This window comes from Gymnoscopelus braueri, assembly GCF_963280865.1.
Source record: "Gymnoscopelus braueri genome assembly, chromosome: 16".
Taxonomy (NCBI): Eukaryota; Metazoa; Chordata; class Actinopteri; order Myctophiformes; family Myctophidae; genus Gymnoscopelus; species Gymnoscopelus braueri.
In genome coordinates, this window is record NC_137616.1 from 27,477,570 (window position 1) to 27,496,220 (window position 18,651).

General features: G+C 42.7%; 1 protein-coding gene across 1 annotated transcript in view; it reads left to right on the forward strand.

Annotated features, from left to right (window-relative positions):
- Positions 1–4,939: 4,939 nt before the first annotated feature.
- grm1a (glutamate receptor, metabotropic 1a) overlaps positions 4,940–18,651 on the forward strand; it is a gene marked incomplete at both ends in the record, with an annotated part of 34,893 nt that continues 21,181 nt past the window's right edge. The window contains 2 exons of the mRNA XM_080452766.1: positions 4,940–5,672; positions 10,006–10,255. Coding sequence (XP_080308892.1) covers positions 4,940–5,672; positions 10,006–10,255 — 983 coding nt within the window. The remainder of the gene's footprint in view (positions 5,673–10,005; positions 10,256–18,651) is intronic.

Below are 18,651 nucleotides of genomic sequence, written 5' to 3' on the forward strand. Positions count from 1 at the left end.
ACCTGATTCGGCCGGTGCATCTGTCTGCAGACGCACACAGATGGAGTGGACTGAAAAGAGGAGGAGCCAAACCAGAGTTCCTGTTCAACACGAAAAAGGAGGTTGTGCCCCCAGAGGCAACAACAAATAATCATTTATTATTATTTTACCGAATGTGTTCCCAGATTGCATTAGGAGTGACAAGGAGGGACACGATCAGAAATCAGCCCAGTTAAGAAGGTTGTGGGATAAAATAGGAGAAGCGAGGCTGAGACGGTTTGGACATGTGCAGAGGAGGGATGAGGGGTACATTGGGAGAGGGATGCTGAAGATAGAGCTGCCATGCAAGAGGAGAAGAGGAAGGCCAAAGAGGAGCTTTATCATGTATGCGGTGAGAGAGGACATGCAGGTGGCTGGAGTGACTGAGGAAGATGCAGAGAACAGAAGGAGATGGAAACAGATTATCCCTTTGGCGACCCCTGATGCGAATTAGCCGAAAGAAGTAGATCAGGCAGTGATGAGGTGACACTCGAAGCACTTCATGATGACGGGTGTGAGTGTGATATCATGGTAGTCATTCAGGCAGAGAGACTTTTTTTTGTGTTGATGCTCCATCAATTTGCTCTTGATTTAAAAGAAAAAGTAATACATCAGTGCCAGGTTTCCACATACACCAAAGACAGTTAATAATACTGGTACAATGTGCAACATAAAATGAAACATTGGCTTGCCAAATGGTAAAATGTTGATTGATGGGCCTTCATTTTATACGCAATGACCCAAAAAAGTGATAAACTAGATATTTAGTAGTAGAGTATACGTCTGAGTGATGGCAGCAATATTGTTATTATATGAACCAAAACACTTCTTAGCCATGCAGCCATACAGTTGAAGCTATAAATAATTTGATTCTGGTCTCTCAGCCAATGTGTAGATACTGCAACAGTCATTGCTGGAAACCGCCCTGGTCATTACCCACGCGGATCCTCACGCAGTTGCCCCTTTGCCCTAAACTTAGTATGGCTCCAATATCGAAATTGTCTCTCTTAAATGTCACTTTTATTCTGGTTCAATAGCAGATGTAAGCTCTTGCTGCTCGGGGTATGAGCAGAGCTATTGACATCACGACTCCTATCCTATCCTCATCTCTGCATAAGCTAAGTTGTACATTTCAGAGCCTGGCCTGAGTGAGTCACGACTCACGACTCAACCCCTAATCTGAGTGAGGCAACGGCTATATCTCTGCTATGACTGGGCTAGATCCCTGCAAGTGGGATGCTGCATTGGGAGGCGTGCAGAGATGGAAAGTAACTAAGTACATTTACTCAAGTACACTCCACTACAATTTGAAAACTTTAGAAAACTTTGAAAACATACATTAACCGCTTCAGCCCTAGCTCTGGTCCATATCTGAAGTAGTTCTCCTTCAGGCTATGGACCAGAGCTACTTCAGCCCTATATATACATTTCAGCCATTTGAAAATAGCCGATCTACAATCATGACACATTGTGAGCTTGTAGATCTGCTATTTTCAAACGATTGTTATACATTATACATAACTTGAAATGGGACTCTTTTACTTTTGGTACTTTAAGTACATTTTGATGCCAATACCTTTGTACTTTTACTCAAGTACATTTTGAATTCTGGTCTTTTACTTGTAACAGTATTTCTATATTGCAGTATTGATACTTTTACTTAAGTAAAACATTTGAGTACTTTTTCCACCACTGGCATTAACCAATAAAAGACCGGATTGTCTCACAAACTCTGCAATATTGGTCTCCATGTGTGTTTCATGTATTCCTACTGCTAGAAGATTCAGCAGCATCTGTTTATTAGCGGACGCTGTCTATGTAAAATGGATCTTATTCTTACACACTTTGACACTCACAGTGCACGTGCGCGAGCACATGCACCCTCCAGCTTTGTGACTCTCCAAGGCGAGGTCCCCATATTTTTAAAGGCATGTTTTACTCAGGTAAACGAAGTACACCATTATTTCACCAGAGCCAGTGTAGCAGATGTGAGCCATCTGACTTTTAAAAGTAAAATGGGCAAGGAATCATTTACTTACATAGGACTAGGAGCCACACAGTGGAACGACCTCTAAACCAGCGTCAAACTGACAACAAAAGCAACAAAAGCATGTGTGTAGAAAAGGTTCCCCTATAGAGGATCAATAGACTAGGGAAAGATAAGGGAGTACTTGTTTGTATGTATGTATTGCATATGTTATTGTCATGTGTTTTGTTTTGTATTGTAATGTATTTTACTTATTGACTGTTAAATGTGAGAGGACCTCAATGGAAATAAGTCTCAGGACTTTCTTGTGTAATCCTCAAATTGCTGTAACCATGTGGTTTTGGGCTTTTCAAATAATTCAAATCAAATCAAATCAATGGTACTGCTAATTAACACTAGATGGCGGTGCGAGTTTCTTGAACTAGGTTGATGGCGTTGCTCTCCGTGGTGCTGAAAGTATTGGGGGCGAGTAGACCAATGGCAGGTAGTAGGCAGTGGTGGAAGAAGTACTCACATTTGTTACTTAAGTAAAAGTATCAATTCTGCAATGTAGAAATACTCTGTTAAGTAAAAGTCCGGTATTCAAATTTTACTTGAGTAAAAGTATAAAAGTATTGGCATCAAAATATACTTAAAGTACCAAAAGTAAAAGTACTCATTATGCAGAATGACCATTTCACAAGTTTTAAAATGTATAACAAAGATAATTTGAGAATAGTAGATCTACAAGCTCACAATGCATTGTGAGCTTGTACAGTAGATCTGCTATTTTCAAATGGACAAAATGTATAGGGCTGAAGTGGGTAATGTATGTTTTGTAATAATAATCAAGATCTACAAAGTAGTTTTCAAATAATTGTAGTGGAGTAAGAGTACAATATTTGCCTCTGAGATGTAATGGAGTTGAAGTAAAAATACAAAAAATGTAAAATACTCCAGTAAAGTAAAAACACCTAAAAATTAACTAAGTACAGTACCTGAGTAAATGTACTTAGTTTCTTTACACCACTGGTAGTAGGCCAGGCTTAGGCTACTACATGGCTTCTTTTTAAATAGAATAGTGTAACCGAACGGAAAGGCTTTGGATCTCAAATCCAATCTTCGCCATTTTAGTGATATTTATGGTCGGTTATGATTGACGTAATTCTGAAGTGACAAAAGGTTGAAAAAAAATTGGTCCATGGTTATGCTTGTCTGATAGGATCTCATTCTCTCTCTCTCTCTCTCTCTCTCTCTCTCTCTCTCTCTCTCTCTCTCACACGCACACACACACACACACACACACACACACACACACACACACACACACACACACACACACATGACACGCTCAACCCCTTCAGTTAAAATGTTAGGCTGATAGCCTAACATTTTAATAGGCTACTATGATAGGCTATACCTATCATGGTTTACTTATTAAAGCTGGCTACCTCTGTCACACAAATAATTCCAGAGTATCATGGTAGATTTGACAACAGGTAGATTTGACAGAGATCCAAATGTAGCATCTCTTAAAATTGTTGTAGCCTATAGGATATTCAAACGGCCCTACATTGTTATAGCTTCACCAAAAGTTGGTAGGTTTTTTGATTGATTGATTGGTTGATTGATTGATTGATTGATTGATGGAATACTTTATTAACAGTTTGCAGATTGTACAGGTACGGTTTACAACGATTGTTAAAAGGATAACACAAAAAGTGACACAAAAAAATAGTGTCACCAATAAATGAGCTGTGCAATGTCTGGAATTGTTCTTATGGCCCGATTTTGAATTGTGGTGACAGAGTGAGATAAATAGCCTAAGCGATTGGTGGAGGCGGGTTTTTCTCTTCTCGTGTGTGTGTGTGTGTGTGTGTGTGTGTGTGTGTGTGTGTGTGTGTGTGTGTGTGTGTGTGTGTGTGTGTGTGTGTGTGTGTGTGTGTGTGTGTGTGTGTGTGTGTGTGTGCGTGCGTGACTGTGTGCGAGAGAGAGAGAGAGAGCGAGAGAGAGAGAGAGAGAGAGAGAGAGAGAGAGAGAGAAACTCAAGTATCACAGCCAAGGACTGCGCGCCACAGAAGATCGAGGGAAGCACGATATGTCTCGAGGATTCAGGTATGTCTCAAGTTCTGATTTACCTACAGACTATTTGAGGGGATTTACCTATGGACCATTCAGTTTTCATTATGAAAGATAAACGGAGGCAATTATTGAGAATACCGATGACCCGCCAATATGTTATTCATCAGCCTTGTATTCGATGCAGCCTGTTTTCCATATCTTGTGTATGGTATTGCATTATCAATTGCGTCTGCTGATAATTGCGTGACATGGTGACACCTTCCTCGGAGAATGCAGATCAGCCTACTGTAGCGCATAATGGAAATATAATAGGCTAAATCTAGACTTGATCCATATTATTCGAACCAGCTCTGATGGGACTCACATCTAGGCTATTAGGCAATTGGCAATACATGATCCAAATTATTGTGTAAAATAATGTTTGAACCTAAGATAATGAGTGATGCCCCGAAGATGTCCTTGTATCTGTTGAAAGTGAGCTGTCCATGGTACTGGACGGCGTCTGTTTTTCTCAATGGAAAGAGTGCATGGTGGCCACACTAGGATGATTCAATGGGTTACAATGATGTTATTGTTATTAATTCAGTCACCAGCCAACGGTGTTGTAAAATGGAATCAGCCTTATTTTATTTAAAGGCAACAAAGGGCAAAAGCTGCAACACTTTACTTTCAAACCCAGCGACGAAAAGGCATGCATGTGATTCTATTCCTGCGAGTGGTTGCGTTTTTATGACAGTCGATGTTACCATCTGTCTCCGCAGGTGTGCGTGGATATGTTCCAGGACGTGCGCTCACAGACCATGGTCACTGGGTTAAAACGTGGATCTACTGACACGCAGATAGAATGCCTGCACAGCCGGCGCGGCTCACGCGATGTGGAATAATATGGCACGCGTAAAGATGGCTTTCCTCGTGCTCCTGTGTCTTCCCGTGTTGTTCCTCCGTACCCTCGTGCTCTCCTCCCACAGCAGTCGAATCTACGAGCGAGCGGCGGTCCCGCGGGCCGTGGCCCGCTCCGTGGCCCGGCTGGACGGAGACGTGATCATCGGCGCGCTTTTCTCCGTCCACCACCAGCCCTCTGGCGAGAGAGTGTCCGAGCGCAAGTGCGGCGATGTCCGCGAGCAGTACGGCATCCAGCGGGTGGAGGCCATGTTCCACACGCTGGACCGGATCAACTCGGACCCCAACCTGCTGCCCAACATCAGCCTGGGCTGCGAGATCAGAGACTCCTGCTGGCATTCCTCCGTGGCCCTGGAGCAGAGCATAGAGTTCATCCGGGACTCCCTCATCTCCATCCGGGATGACAAGGACGGATCCAAGTGGTGCATAGACGGTACCACGTCCAACCAACCCCCACCCACCAAGAAGCCCATTGCCGGCGTGATTGGACCAGGATCCAGCTCCGTTGCGATTCAGGTGCAGAACCTACTCCAGCTGTTCAACATCCCGCAGATTGCCTACTCTGCCACCAGTACTGACCTAAGTGACAAGACCTTGTTCAAATATTTCCTGAGGGTCGTGCCCTCGGACGTGCTCCAGGCCCGGGCAATGCTGGACATTGTCAAACGATACAACTGGACCTATGTGTCGGCGGTGCACACTGAGGGTAAGTCACTTTCACTTAGACCTACAGGTGTTGGATCATACTAAAATGACTAGACTTGGGAGTGAATGTGAGATGTAAAGCTGACAAGATGATTCCATCATGATTAGCCTAGATACAAAACAGGTTATTGTAGTAGGCCTATGTGAACCAACTTAAAGTTTTTGTTAATAGAAGACAACTACTCAGTAATCTATACCACTTTCTGGCATTTTAATTCAATGCTATAAAAACCCTTCCATTTGAAAAGAGCCAACAGCTTCTTTCTAGTTTGTTTAGGTTCAAAGGTCATGGAGCCAAAACCTTCTGTGATAAATAGTACACTGCATGGAGATTAAGGGGGCAAGTTAAGACTGTGTGAGATGAGATCCTTTTAATTGGATGCGAGGAGCTGCAGGGGTGGGCAACTGTTTTGGGCACCAGATCACCTGGCCATTTCCAAGGCTGGAGATCACAGTACCAGACAGTGAAAACCACCATTCCTTTCTTATTCAAAAAGTCAGCAATTTAATATTAGAATCTAACAAAGATTGATGACACCACTATTCTGTAAAATAATCCAACATGGGGTGGGCAACCGTTTCGGTGATCTTCAAAACTATCTCACTGTTTTAGTGATTTTGATTCAGTTTTCCATAGAAAAAAATGTATTCCATTATTTCCCCACTTATGTTTAATAGTAAAGTGTTGAATACGTCTAAGAATACATCATCCATGAATGGATTGCTGAGCGGGTCTACCAAGCGGTTGCTCGCTCAGGGGGCCAAGGGATAAGGGGGCCCTATAAGCCAGAGTGAAGTCATTGTTATTACATTTTCACCACAGAGTCAAAGGGCTCAGTCATTTGTGTCAGTATTGGTAACTGTGCCCCAAAAGTGCGGGGAACAGCAGGCCATAACCAAAGTGGCCATAGTAAACTGAGAATGACAGTAATACTTCAGTGAGATGGGTGAGAAATTTGTCTTCCATAATGGAAGACAAATTTGTGTGTTCAAAAAGTTCAAATTAAAAGGGTTGAGAACATAGAGTTAAAAAATAATAGAGAGGTAACGAAAATCCCGCCCATTCACTGCGTGGAGTTGTCCACCAAACGCATACTCCCTTTTCACACCTTCTTCCAGGTTGGGAAATGTGACAGGCGGGGCCTATTTGGGGCCTCTGTGACGCGTTTTGCACCACTCTGCGCGTTGTCTCGCATGCGCAGTAGTGTCACCTCCGTGTGCAACCCTGTGCGCAAGCTCGTGAGTCGAGCCCATTGGTCAAAACCGTTTTCGCTCGTTCATGTTTCTGGCCCCAGCCGTAATAAGCTGCAGTACCTATGATCGGCCACCATGTCCAATGCGCTGCACTGCTCCCTCTCGGTTCTGGGGGCTTGGTTGAGAATCAGTGATCGTTCCTACACTAATGGAACTTCTATTAGTGTAGGAACGATCGCCTAATCTATCTATATTAAAATTGGTTTAAGGGACGACCGGCCAACCAGTGGGCCGGCGGGCCATGGCCACGTCACTCTGACTCAGACATAACCATAAACAAACCCCATATGCCCATATATATGCAGGACCACAGCCACGTCACAGTGACGCAGATATAACCATAAACAAACCCCATACGCCCATAGGCATGTCACTATGACTCAGACATAACCATAAACAAACCCGATATGCCCATATATAGGCATTATGGAGATCTGGTTGTCCAGAGCCACAGATCCGATCCATATATGGGCACATATCCGCCGATCCCACCAATATGCCCAGATATGGGCATGCCACCATAGAGGGTATGGGGCATATACTAATGACATCAGGGATCTCCATATATGGGCATAAAAGGGACATAGGTAGACAGACAGATACAGAGATCTCCATATATGGGCACAAAAGGGACACAGACAGACAGGTACAACAGGTACTCTGACAAAGCCCCCGACACTATGACTCAGACATATCGGTCGGATCAGCAGTGTGACGTAGGTGTGACATCTAGTGCTGTAAAATCCTCAGTGTTCATTTAACTCTGAGAGTGTACAAATGGTCTATTTGGTTCCATTTGTACACTCTCTGAGTTATAAACACTCATGCTATGATGAAAAGTAACAAATCGATATTTCTTGCCGTACTTGAAACTGGTTAATACAATTTGTATTCTATTAATTTCAAATCTAAAATCAGTTTGACTCGCATTATGATAGACAGTAAGCCATATTTATTGTGCTCGAAGTCAGTCGGTTGCTCACGGCACTCACTCTCATCATTACAGCATCATTTGCATAAGATGCAGAGAAATAAGTTAAAAGAGAGAAACAGGAGGAGGGCAACGTGTAATTACTGCATAGTGAATTACCTCCATGGCTCTTCATTAAAGTGCCAGTGAAACACAATCAGTGATGTGCACCCAAATTATGCCTGACGGGCTGCATTTCCCAGAATACCCTCTGAGGATTTAAGGACTCGTGGGTACCGTCAGACAACTTTGTAATGTCCTGTAGGGGAGAGGGACATTTAGGAGAATGGGTTTGGGGAATGTAGTACCTCGAGAGATTGCTAGGGGGCGTCAGGTATCTGACGTTCAACAGAGTAGGAGCCTCTGGGTTTGGAGATCAAGTCACTATGTAAGGATAGAACATACAGGGGAGGAGTATTTGTAAGAGAGAGCAGTTATTGTTGTTACTGTTGGAGTCTTAAAATGGGAGCTCTTGGTATGTTCTTAAAGCAAATATATTCGAAAACCCAAAATGCACTTTTAACTAATACAACATTTTACCAAAAAAATGTGTTATACATTGGTTCCCATGTGAATGGAAATTCCCTAAATGCTCATAACACAGTAAATAGGACTAATAGAACTACTGTCACTGACTTTCAACAAGTAAAATCAGTACAATTATCTGCTAGATTAAGACCATCCGCTGAGCTTTTAGGAACCCTGCTGAAAATCCACCTTTAACGTCTGTCTTTAGTTGCCTCTGAGTTATCTCTGGTCACGAATGACTCAAAGATCGTCAAAGACTATTTTCCCCACCACCTTAGATAAGTTCAAATGTAGCTCGTTTCCCATAGCAACAGCCAGAGAGGTCTGCAATTGCATAAATTACCTGGTCCAATTACCATCAGACTGGTAGGAATACACAAAGCAGGTTTCGGGGGCCAGTGTCAAGTGGGCAGGTAACTAATGCACTGCCACCCACCTATCCGACAGTCCCAGTATAGAAGGAGAAAGATAATTGCTATCATGATGCCATTTTCCAGGGGGAGACTGAAGCGAGGCAATTGAGAAATATCATCAAACGACATTTGGGAAACCAACACAAGCCTGTTGTGTTCTAATGTAAATGCATTAGTCTGGTGCCCATCTCTGCCTCTATCTTCCCTGTTGAATAAAACCATACTATGCCAAGAAATAATATTCCTATATAAATATGTTACAGCTATCTGTAGATATAGATATGTGTTTCTCGATTTAATTTAAAACACACGCACATGCGCGCGCCACACACACACACGTGCACACACACACACGCACGCACGCACGCACGCACGCACGCACGCACGCACGCACGCACGCACGCACGCACGCACGCACGCACGCACGCACGCACGCACGCACGCACGCACACACACACACACACACACACACACACACACACACACACACACACACACACACACTACTATCCACTATTGAGATGCATGTGTACTGTGGTCCACTTTCTTGGCCAAGTTATTCAGCTAAAACTGCTTCACTGGGCTGTTGATCAGGTTGTTGTACCACTGAATAAGGCCAACCTCATTGCCCCTTGTGGCTTTCATTACAGTCAGTAGCCAGTAAGCTCTCTGACTGTCAGTGACTGTCATTATCAAAGGATCAGGGCTGATGGGTCAAAGTTGTCACATAGGCAGACAGAAAAGCGACAATACAGGCTGCTACAGGTGCTTTACTCAGAAACAGTTTTTAACAAGACATGCTGAAACAAGTATAGCTTACAATATGTCTGGTGTTTGCGTTAATGTGTGTCTATAATTGGAACAATGCATGTATGCTTTGTACAATAATAACAAGCTTATAATAATGGTTTAACGCTAGAATCATAAGGTATGTCCTATATAGTATCCTCTCATTTTGTAAACAGCTCAGACCTTTTAATGTATTTCCATCCACAGGAATTAGATTGCACAAAATATGCACATTTAATGCATATTTGAATGTTTATTCTAATCTCATAATGCAACAAAAAAAAGTTTTGGCCCCCTGGTAGTACATCATCACCATTTTATGCTATGCTATACCATTGTGTGCTTAGAAAGAACTGAATCCCTTTCTTCATCCACCACAGGAAGCTACGGTGAGAGCGGCATGGAGGCTTTCAAGGAGCTGGCGTCCCAGGATGGCTTATGCATCGCCCACTCGGACAAGATCTACAGCAACGCGGGAGAGAAACACTTTGACCGCCTGCTGAAGAAACTACGGGAGCGTCTGCCCAAAGCACGCGTGGTGGTGTGTTTCTGTGAGGGCATGACCGTCCGAGGCCTTCTCATGGCCATGAGACGCCTGGGTGTAGCCGGGGAGTTCCTTCTCATCGGCAGGTAAGTCAGGAATCTCAATGCCGATTTGCGGTCGGTCCACTGCCGAGAGCTTGCGAGTCGGATTCATTGAGAGCCACTGATAAGCTCTATAGGGTGGGTGGCTTTGCAGGGCGCTGTACAGTCTGCCTCCCAATGTGCATGTCACCAAGGCAACTGAGAAGAATTAGCCCACATTTCAATTGTGCTGGCGAGAGAACATTTCTCCAGTAATGAATAATTTGTATCCATCAAAGATGGGAAACTGTTGAGGGGAAAGCTGCCTCATTTCTGCAACCCCCCACCCCCCCAACCCAACGCACTCTCCCGCTCGCATCCTGCTTTACAAAACATGGTGCGATTATCAAATTGCTGCGCACCATTATATGAAGGCGGAACTGCATCTGACTGATCCACCCGTGATGAACACGATGGATCGGTTTAAACCGCAACATTCCTCCGATGGCCTTTGTTCTTTGTGTGATGACATCTCGTCATTCTACTCTCTCCAATGTGTCCTCCTTTTTCCCTCTTTTTTTCCCTGGTCGTTTACCCCCAACTCACTACCTTCTCCCTCTCTCTCTATGCCAGAGTGACAATGAGTGACTGTAGCCTTAATCTTTCTCATTAGAAAAGGGCCAGCAGAGTCACCTCACACTTACCCAACTGGATGTTAGGCCATAAGATGGCCCCTGAGGGAGAATTGAAAAAGACCTTGATGGCTAGATTCCACTTTGTGCACGTAATACATTGACACACACACACACACACACACACACACACACACACACACACACACACACACACACACACACACACACACACACACACACACACACACACACAGACACACACACACACACACACACACACACACACACACACACACACACACACACACACACACACACAGAGAGAGAGAGACACACAGAGAGATACAGATACACACACACACACTGTATATACAGCAAAGACAGACTGATTGATTGATTTGCTGAACGCTGCATGAACCCAACACAAAATCGGTGGGATGGACAGGAAGAGTCGAAGCAAGACACACAGTTTTCGCTTAAGTACTCTTAGTAATATGTACTAAGAGTATGTATACTCTTAGTGCTGCAGAATTGGCTAAGACTCCTTTGGAGTGTCAGAAATGCAGTCCGATCACTCTGTTTGGAATAGCCAGGTCTCATTTCACTAGCACATTTAGATCGTTGTTATGAGCCTCTGGTTGAGCGAATATCACCAACCAAAGGTGTCTCAAAGACAGACATCTGTGGTTTGTTCCATTTACATGCAATGACAACGTTTCACACGGCTTGCTCGCAAACTAGATCATTTAACTACGCTGAAAACCTCAAATGGCCCTGATGAGTTTTTGTTTATTTGACATCATTTGTACTGTATTGTTATTGCCTCATTTCAGGATATGTGCGTGAACTTGTGTATACATGTGTATACACACTCAGAGATAAATGAACACTGAGGAACACTGAGGACTATTTTGTAAGGGCGGATATAGTTGCTATAGAAGGATGTGAATCTACTTACGGTAGGTAGCCTGTTGTTTGCTAGAATGATGTACTGTGTGTCCTGCCTAGATCGATGGACCCGTAGTCCTTTGAGGTCCATTTGTACACTGGGTTAAAATAACACAGTTGGTAGAAATTAAGAATGTGTATCTCATCATGGGAAGAGGTGTTGTAGTGTTTATGTTGTGCTGTATACGTCACAGGGAGGCACTCTCTCTTGTGACTTACAGTAAATGCTGTATGAATTATCCATTGTGACGCCACTCTGTTACACCTCTCTCCGTCTCTCCTCTTTCCTCCTCCATAGGACATATGAGAGTGCATCCGTTTTTAGCTTTTGTGGCAGTCTCCATGGACGCATGGAGGGAACCGTGGCTTAGCTTATTGCGCTTCTGGGTCACACGAGAGAGAGAGAGAGAGAGAGAGAGAGAGAGAGAGAGAGAGAGAGAGAGAGAGAGAGAGAGGACAGAGAGAGAGAGGAGAGAGAGAGAGAGAGAGAGAGAGAGAGAGAGAGGACAGTGAGATGACAGTGATGGTGAAAATGACAGAGTAAGCATGGTTCTGGCCGACACAGATGCCAAAACTGTGTGTGTGTGTGTGTGTGTGTGTGTGTGTGTGTGTGTGTGTGTGTGTGTGTGTGTGTGTGTGTGTGTGTGTGTGTGTGTGTGTGTGTGTGTGTGTGTGTGCAAGAGCGTGTGTGTGTGTGTGCGCGCGTGTTTGTGGGCGTGTGTGTGCATGCAGGAAAGACAAGGAATCTGGCAGATGGATATTAGCTCTTCAAAGCAGAGCCAATTCTTTTCTTTTTTTTGGCCGTTATCCTCCGCCGTGGTGAGAGTAGTATTGTGTCTGTGTGCAACACGAAAAGAAGAAGAAGAAATGGATGGATATAAGAAGAGGAATGTAAAAAAGGACAATAAACAAGCATCAATCTTTAACAGTACTACCAGTATCTTTGAATCCCTGTTCTCAGTACATAGTTATCAATTTCGGACATGCGCACAGCCACACACACACACACACACACACACACACACACACACACACACACACACACACACACACACACACACACACACACACACACACACACACACACACACACACACACACACACACACACACACACTTAAAGGGATATTTCACTTTCAAACATGTTTGGGGTCTTTTTAACATCTACTCAGGCTTTTGTGAGCATCCCAGAAGTTGCTTGATTCAATATTTAGATATTTGATATCGATTTTATCAGACACGCCCCCATCCTATACAAACCCATAGTATAGGATGGGGGCGTCAAACTCCATTTTAACCATGTTAGATTCATTGAAAACATGGTAACACTCGTCCTTGGTTCTAGTGACTGATATTGTCCTTCTAATGCATTTTCAATTCATTTTTTAAATAAATAAAAATAAATAGAAAAATGAATGAAAAAAGTAGCCTAATTGAAAAACACGGCCCCCTCACATATTAGAAGAACAATATCAGTCACCAGAACCAAGGACGGGTTTTTGATGAATATATCATGGTTATAATAGAGTTTGCAGTTACAATGGGTTTGTATAGGAAGGGGGCGTGTCTGATCAAATTAATATCAAATATCTAAATATTGAATCAAGCAACTTAAAAACTATCTGGGTTGCAGAGTAGACGTTAAAATGACCCCAAACATGTTTGAAATTAATCTTAGGTACAGTTCAGAAAGGCTCTTCTAGACAAAACAGAGGCATTTCTGACACCTCGTTTGATAAATGAATGTGTTTTGACTTGTCTTTCGTACAGGACTGATATATTTATCTAACCTCAACTGGTTTTCTTTTTTCCAATCTTATGCTTATGAGAATAAAACTTAAACTTAAACTTAAAAAGGTTAATTTGTCACTGCAATTTTTGTGCCAAACATGGCAAAAAAACACAAGACAGCTCCATAATAAATGACTGAAAGTTTTATTCTCAGGAGTGAATCTGTGAATCTCTAAAAAGTTTTTCGTTTTCAACGAATTGCAAACAAATTGCAAACGAATTGCATCATCACAAATAGTGTACTATTTCACATTTGCAATGCTACTTTTTTCTGATTACATAGATCTGGCTGCTGCCTTTAAAAAACAGCAGAGGAAGGACATAAATTTCAGTCATAAATGTCCTTGGAAGACTGTTCTATGCTTTGATTGAAAGGGACATGTGGGTTAGAGGCAGCAGCAATTAGTTAAGCAGATTATGATGCATGTCTACTGCTATGCTGTTTTTCTCTCTCTTATGAGCATTTCTTACAAACCTAGGGCCTTTGAAACCTACCCAAGTCTTATACTGCGTGGCTTCAAAGGTATCTCAACACTAATTGAATTTTGACTTAATTCATTCATTTTCTCGGTTTTTGAAATAGTGTCATTTTTAGACAAGGGCTTTCGCCAAAAGCAGCAGATCAGATTGGATGCGCGTGTTTGCGGACGAGTCCAGTGCTGTTGGTAGTTGAGAGAAAAGCCTTGGTTGGTCAGGGTCTTAAGCCTGAGGTATCCATAGTTGTGCATGGGTGTAGTGCACTGAAAATAGCTGATCTACATCATATGTGTCGCAGTGCATTGTGAGCTTGAAGAAACCTCAGTAGTTAACCTTGTGAGCCTTGCTGTGAGAGCTGCTGCTGCTGCTGTGACAGTCTTAAGTGTGAGATGAGAACTTGGCACTTACCTTTCAGAGACAAAAACGTAGAATGTCATGTTCATTTTGATGAGATTTTGATGGTCAAGCTCATCATGACCAACAAAGTTTTGTTGTTGTTGTTAAGATTCCACTGATTTTGTGATTTGAATCTGAGCTGCACATATATGGGTAAATTAATTCACACCCTGCTAACATTGGCAATTAATAATTGAATCTTGTCTGGTTACTGATTAGTAGGATACACAATTATTGTAATTCTTCATGTATCAGCTTACATATTTATACACATATGCGTAACTCCTCAACAACAGCGTCTATTTCCTCTTTGTTCTCAGAATGACAGTGTTGAGTGAACTCACCCACCCATCCGCCTGCATGCTCTCTTGCAATTAACCGCGTTCAGCCTCTGTATCTTGTTAATTCTGTCTGAATGCTGTTATTACTAAACGCAATTTGCATAAGCTGCTTTTCCACTTGATGATGGCCATTTCTACCCGTCTTGCAGACACAATTTTGGTCTGGGTCCCATTTCATTCTTCTTTTAATGCACTCCAGACAAAATGGACACCCTGAGATTCGAAAAGGGAGGCTCTCTGACTGTCCTCATACAATAGCCTACTGTAGCTTCGCACTAGTGACCGTGCACTAGTGACCATTTAATTTTGTGGCGCTGCTGAAGCGCAGAGCAGGTTGGGGATGTTACAGTATATGGTGTACTGTATGTCACACGCCTTTGACTCTGAGCTGGAATAAATGAATCGTTTAGGGAGACAGAGAGAGGGAGCGAGAGAGTTGTAAGTGCGACACATCTAACTGGCTTCCTCCTGTCATCACTAGGGCTTTTATCCGCCCTACATCTCTGAGGAGAGAATTTGAAGGATGTGAAATTCTGCCTATTCATGTTCTCTTGCAAGTAGCTGAGCAAATAGTGAGCTGTGAACAAAAATATACCTTATCGCTAGTAGCAGCAGCAGCAGTACTAGCAACAATACTGAATAGATGAACCCCTGCTTTTTTGGTCCATAACTGTATATCTACATACAGCTGAGATGACATTTGGGTTTGAGGCTCAGACGTAGTGCCTTCCTAAATCTGTTTCAAATTATTTGAAACAGATCCTGTTTAATGACAATAAATCCAATTAAATTGTATAAATGCAGTACTCACTGTAGGTTACTCTACAGTGACTAAATTGAATTTATACAATTTAATTGGATAACTTGAATTGCTGTTGTAGTGTGGATTTTATTGTTCAAACACATTTTGTTTGTGTTAATTGTTAGTTTTTATCTAGAGCTTAAAGTTCTCTGTAGCCTAAGTACTGTAGATATTTTCTTCTGTTTATCTGTCATTAATATATTATTGTTGCGTTCAGAAACCATGCAGAGATGCCTTTCAAAAGTAGGGGGGGATACAACAAGGAAAAAACATGTGGATGCTTTATCTGACTTTGCACGTGTATTTGACACATGACTTTGTATACATATATATATCATTTTTGCTCCCATGAACTGAAAGGACCGCACTGTAATTGCTAGTTGCCATTGCAGGATAAAATTATACAATTTCAAAGGTGGAAGACCTGCTCCCAGCTAAAATGCCATTGCATGCCTGGCTAATTCAGAGCTCATACATTATCAAACTGCATACCTAGTTACTTGTCTATCTAGTCTCCCGTAGCCAGAGGATTAGAGATCTACACCTCCCACTGATATACCTAGTCACATCTAAATTCAACGTAGGGGCTAAAATTGGGTGGAACCAATTCAGAGATTTAAAAAAGAACTGCATTGCAGAACCAATGCAAAGGCTTTGGGGGCCTTCATATTAGGACGGGTATCAGGCTTGGTTTCCAAACCAGTAGGCATAGGTTGGTTAGTGTAGTTGTCAAAGCTGTTCTGGCCAACCAACTATATCAATATCTAAAGATTGGACAGGGATACCACACCGTCACCATATTCGACTCTACGGTTGTTTTTATGCCTCCACTGGCGGACAGCCATGCCCGGAGACATTATGTTTTTGGGTTGTCTGTACATCCGAACTCCCTCAGGGAATTTCATGACATTTGGCACGAACATCCACTTGGAATTGGACTCGAGGATGAACTCAAGGTCACTGTAACCTCACAGAGATGTTGCGTCGCGTTGTGAGCTTGGCTATTTCCGTCGTACGAAGAAGTATAAATCAGGCTTTGTGCAAGACATGCATCATGGCATGATACCCACAGCTGAAATCTGTACAACGGGTTCGCTTTCCACTAACATCTTTCTTTCATTAGGCATCCAGTTTGAACTTTGAAAACATTAGTGGCCGATACATTAGTTATGAGGGCAAATAACCAAAGAGAAAAATAAAAAGTCTGGTAGAGGTAGACAGAGATCAGTGCTTTACTTATTCTCACCGTTCCACCTTAATTTTTAATCTATTCTACGCTAATCCAATTAATAGTACATTTATTGGGGAATGAAGAAAGAAAGGGGCTGTAGTCATAAAGGCAATCTTGAGATGAGTCTTTTATGTTTTGTGGCCGCATGAACTGTGGGGGGGTTTAGCAAGCTATTAATGCTACGGTAACCATGGAGATTCAGCTTTGTTTAATGTGAGACTTATGTACAGTATGACCAGAGCTATGTAAAGAAAGACTGGCCAAAAGTCCAAAACGCTTCTTCATGTGATTCACCTAGACCTCAGCTGTTAAATTGATTCAGATGTGATGATAATATACAATCTGATTCTTTAAACATCTTACCTTTCAAATGTGCATGAAAAATTGTCTATTCTGCAACTATTCTGCAACTCTACAGCGCTACTAGTGTTTGCTGCTGCTAACATCCAGGATACTGAGATGATCCACCACCTCTGAAAAGAAAACGTGTCCTTTGAATGAATGGTGTTGTCGCCACTCTCTCTTTACCTCACTCTCTCCGAGTATGAGGTCTCACTGGAGACCTGACAATCAGTTTGTCAGTGTGGTTCCCAACAATAGCTTCTTCTCTGACAAAATGGCTGACATGTCAGAAATTCCTGTTACCAAGATTTTGTATGTATTTGTTTGTGGCCATGCTTAGAATATTTGTGTGTGGATCCAAAGTACTTATTGGCATTTTTGAAATTCATGATTTGCATATCGGTTTGTGTTACACCGAGCAAGGGAGCACTCTGCAATCTGAATATTTATATTGCCTCTGGTTTTAATTGAACACACTGTCAAGGACGTCTCTCTCCAGTTGATGCCGTGCTTTCCAATGTGCGAGTGTATGGGTGACTGACGCTGGAGGGAACAGAAAATAGCACACTGGCGTGGACTTATAAGTATAACACTGAGGCTGAAATGCTTCCTTGTTCATGCAGCTCCCACTGTAGCACCGTATAACGATAATGTAATGCACATAGACAAACATGAGTATCTCTCTCTCTCTCTCTCTCACACACACACACACACACACACACACACACACACACACACACACACACACACACACACACACACACACACACACACACACACACACACACACACACACACACACACACACACACACACACACACACACACACACACACACACACACACACATGCTAATATCATACAGAAATATATGCCCAGGCAGATGCACACACAATGATAACAAATCACTCGGGTACCACTATTAGATACAGTAGAAGAACAGAATAAACAGCGGGATCTGGTGCAAGGCAGAATACATTCTCTCTCCCAGCAGTGATTTCTGTCAATGGAGAGGCGATAGATCTCCAAACTCAAACTGGGGCATGATGAATAAGTAAAAGCCGCCTGGATGGGCTTTTAATGGCTCGCAGCTCGACTGGGGTCCTCTCCGTCGCCTCAGGAGAGACCTGCTGGTACCATGGAGCTAACAAACCACTGCTGCTACCACGTTAAATTAACTGCATCAGATGGAGAAGGAGGGGGATGAGAGGGTAGATAAAACAATAGTAGTATGGAAAGACTTTGGGGAGGTGAGGTAATAAAATGATAGTGGGGCCGGTGCAGCAGGATGGTGTATTATTCGGCGGTTGTTGCTGCAGCATTAAAAAATCAACCACTACCGCCAGCGAAAATAATGCAAATACAATACTTTTATTTAACCAAGCTCCCCTCTGAGTGAATGCTTCAAATGTGTTTTTTTTATATATAAAGTAACATGTTTAATATCACAATGTGTTGGTAGCACTGCAGCTTGTGTTAGAAACATAACTGACTGTAAA